The sequence below is a fragment of the Eurypyga helias genome, unplaced genomic scaffold (assembly GCF_000690775.1).
Source record: "Eurypyga helias isolate BGI_N326 unplaced genomic scaffold, ASM69077v1 scaffold17224, whole genome shotgun sequence".
Taxonomy (NCBI): domain Eukaryota; kingdom Metazoa; phylum Chordata; class Aves; order Eurypygiformes; family Eurypygidae; genus Eurypyga; species Eurypyga helias.
This window is the reverse complement of record NW_010244621.1, coordinates 64,951-68,875: the sequence shown is the minus strand read 5'-3', so window position 1 is coordinate 68,875 and position 3,925 is coordinate 64,951. Positions and strand designations below refer to the sequence as shown.

General features: G+C 36.4%; 1 protein-coding gene across 1 annotated transcript in view; it reads left to right on the top strand.

Moving 5' to 3' along the window:
• MCTP1 (multiple C2 domains, transmembrane 1) overlaps nucleotides 1-3,925 on the top strand; it is a gene marked incomplete at both ends in the record, with an annotated part of 110,065 nt that overhangs the window by 52,885 nt on the left and 53,255 nt on the right. The window contains 3 exons of the mRNA XM_010149822.1: nucleotides 309-410; nucleotides 756-830; nucleotides 2,627-2,746. Coding sequence (XP_010148124.1) covers nucleotides 309-410; nucleotides 756-830; nucleotides 2,627-2,746 — 297 coding nt within the window. The remainder of the gene's footprint in view (nucleotides 1-308; nucleotides 411-755; nucleotides 831-2,626; nucleotides 2,747-3,925) is intronic.

The following is a 3,925-nucleotide window of genomic DNA, read 5'->3' as shown; positions in this document are numbered from 1 at the left end:
GAGGAAGGAAGGAAGAAAAGAAGAAAAAAAAAAAAAAAGATTTGCAGCTCTGTGTCTGTCATTTCTCAACCAAGGTCTGTAATAAGAACACTAAAATTTTAACATACTCAATTCACGGCCATGTTGAATCCCATGATAGTTAATTTTTCCTGACAGACTCGGTCCTGGTAATGAACAGGTACTTGTCAGACTTGCCACAGTTGTTTTGGGTTCTCTGTCAGTTTCAGCAGCTGGGGGTCAGGGGTCACCGGGGGGGTGTATTCAGCGGAGACCGTGAGACAGACGGCTGTCATGTCCTTTTCCTGCAGATTCAAAATGGTGAACAGAAAGCCTACGTCTTGAAAAACAAGGAGCTGACAGGGCCAACAAAGGGGGTCATCTATCTTGAAATAGATGTGATTTTTAATGCTGTAAGTCTTAACTTTGGCTTTTTTGTACTGCTAAAGAGTTCAGTTTCATGAAAGCTTTTGTTCCTGATTTGTAGAGAATTTCTGTCATTCCTCATTTTCTCTAAACCTTGATGTATACTACAGAATACTCTTCTGCCACTGCCTGGCACACCCACTCTTTTTGTTGCTGCTGCTGCTGCTCTCGCCGCTAATGTAAGGAGCAGCAACTCATGCCTCTGTGTACGTTTATGTGTCGCGGGCTTGGCAGCCATGACTTTGAAACTTCGTAATTTTTGCAAATTGAAGCATGTGTTATTAGTAAGGAGTGAGTAAGCTTGAAATATTGACACACATTTTAATGCGTAGGTGAAAGCCAGCATACAAACCTTAAAGCCCAAAGAAGAGAAGTACATCGAAGAGGAAGACAGACTGTCTAAACAGGTAAAGATTAAGGAAACACTAATCCTTTCCGAAAGCCTTAATATCAAGTGTGCACATCCAAATATCTGGTATCATAGTGCGGAGGGTAAAGAGTAACATTTTCATTACCTGTTTACAAAAGAATGGTTGAAAAAGGCAGAAACAAAATACATGGGTTTATTGTGTCTCCTCTATAAATTGAAGCTTAATTTCCATGAAATACGTGAATAAGGACACAGTTGAAACCATCAGGTTCCACACGTATCAGATTATAGCACAGGTGCATGTAAACTAAGTCTTGCATAAATTTTTGCTGTTAACCTTGACCCAAAAGATCTCCGTTTCTTGCAGGGTAGAGAACCTTTCAGCATTCTTTTAGACAGATTTTAAATAAGTTGGTTAAGTAAGGTTTGAATCAAAGCTGAAAGCAGACTAAACCTCTGTGTTACTTTGGAGAGTCCTGTGGGTAGGAAATGTCTGGACCCTTTTTTCTCTGCATATTGTTGCTACACACAGTTTAATGTTTTGGTTAAAAGTATTTAAACACACATCTTTGTCTCCACTTGAACCATTTTTTAATTCAGTTTTTCATGTTCCAGAAATTATGTATTTTATATGGAGAGAAGTGGGATTTTGGTTGGACTCTGGAAACAAGACTTCTGTTGTTTGTGGTGAAAAGGCAAAGGTCTCAAAACTAATTTTTTTGTGGTTTATTTTTCCGAAAGCGTATAGACTTGAGCATAATTTAAATGATCTGCTGGGTGAATTTTATATCAGTAGTATGATGGTATTGCATTAAAATATTTCTCCCTTTACTGTTGTGAGTAATGCAGTTGCTAAACCTGCATTTTGCACTATTCCAACAAAGAAGCAGCAAGGCCTTTTATTCAAGATTCATTCTTCTCCCCCACTTTCCTAGCGCAAAATAGCATTGTGATTGTTGCAGATGCCAGGAGGAGTAAACTTTAAATACCCGCTTTGGGTTGTTTTTTAATAGATTAGCTTGCATGGTATACCCCACCACAATACCACTTAGGGCAGGAAAAAGAAGGAATCTTTATGTATGACTGATGTGGTTGCATTTTAAAAAAATCCACATTTTCCAAGAGTGAACGGTGGTGTTGTTACCTATGTAGCATTTTCTGTGCTACTCAGTGCACAAATTAAATAAGTCACAGCTTTGTTTACTTTTTTTTGGTCAAGTGTATTGCCCTTTTTAGAGGATTTAAAGGTATTCTGATCAAAACTCAGTGCTGTTATGTCTTATCTCTGTATCGATTGAATTCATGTGGTCAAAATAACTTTGATAATTACTTACAACTATGTGGTCAAAATGCATCACAGAAGACATATTTGTTACAAATGAAGCAAGAATTGGATGTAAAGGGTGCAGGTGATCCTAATTAGATTAAGGAAGTAATTTTGCATGTTCTCAGGTTAATCTCCTGCAGCATCTTTTTATTGAGAAAGGCCAAAATTTGTTAAGTACCTGAGAATGGGAAAAGTCTTGCCTACATAATAAAACTCTGAAATATTTATAACAAAATAATTTGTGAAATTCTTCAAGTGTCTTTTTAAAATTGAACAACAATTTGTGTACCATTTATAATTAAATTCAACACCTATCAATTGATCCAACTAACAACTTCTCTCTCCTCCAACTCCCTCAAAGTACCTTTCTCAGTTCGTTAGCTAGAGACTTAACATATTATTTTCACAGTCTTCACCCAAATTAAAAATGGCAATACTGTAAGCATGAGCCTCTTCTGAAGCTTTAGGCGTTTTGAAACATTTTTATTCTTTCATCTTTCTAACAGATAGTGTTAAGGAACATTGTCCGGTTGAAGCGTTTTGTCACAGCATTCGTAAATGTCTCCGACTACATTAGCAGTTGCTTTGATTGGGATTCTCCCCCAAGAAGTCTTGCTGCTTTTGTGGTATGATCTTCTTTATTTTATTGTTAATTATGGTGGTGTATTTGTGTTCTCGACTGAGACATATTACAGTGTTGATGGGGGTGTTTCTTTTTCTTATTTATTTAAAACTTTGAGTTATGAAGATACTGCAAATCATGTTTATTCCCTTTTTTTTAAAATAAATAGTTAAGTTTAAAATGTCACACAAACAACGTAGAAAGTTGTTTTTCTTCATTTATAATTGTACAGATAACATAGGTGAGTGATAGAAATACAAATTTGATTAAGAATACAGTCAGTGAACTATGCGTGGTATATCTTGAGCTTCTCACACATTACTTCTCTTAAATTTTGATTGGGCTGCTTCTATGTTGCATATTTACTCTAAACCATGTTTTGAATATTTCATGGATTCTTTCACGTATACCGAGTACAAAATTAGTGTTATTTTGTCTTCCACATATCAATATATATGTTACGCCTGTAAATTTTTTAGAAGTACAAAGCTTTGGACCCTAATAGTTTCTTCCATAGTACGTTTTAGTGTTCTTGGTTCAAAGCAAAACAAAATAAAACCCCCAAATGAAAGCAAAACCAATCAGATACATCAATGCCAACAAACTAGTACCTTTTAGAAATCAAGCTCTGGTCGTAGTTCAGTTTTTAGTGAATTGATTTTTAGTGCTTTAAATGAAACTGCTGTTTCCCCATAAACATGAGTTCATTAATATTAACCTTCCTTGTTAAAATTTGAAAATTCAAGCATAATTGTAGATTATATTGTGTTTCCGAGATGAATAGATTTTTATTTTCAAAATCATACGAGCTACAAGGAACACCAGAGTCCCCATTTGGTTTTTGTCTGAGGGAGTCCCACCAGGAATAAGAATGTATTCCTGGACAGACTTTCAGGAATATCTGTATTTATTAAATTGACTGAAGTACTGGAGTTATGAGCTTCTCCAGCATGTACCTGAACAGGGAATGGTTTTGGTCTTAATTTGAGTAATTATAGAGGGTGTATGGTGACAGTGCTCCTAGCTTGGGTGCCTGCAATCAAACCGGGCTTTGGAGCTGGGTGCACTGGAGCATTATAATGGGATATTCTGGTGTGTTGCTAATTCAGGCTGTTTTGCAGGAAGTCTCTTCTTCTAGGGCTTCATTTGTACTATGTGACTTGTTAACACACACCCCCACCCC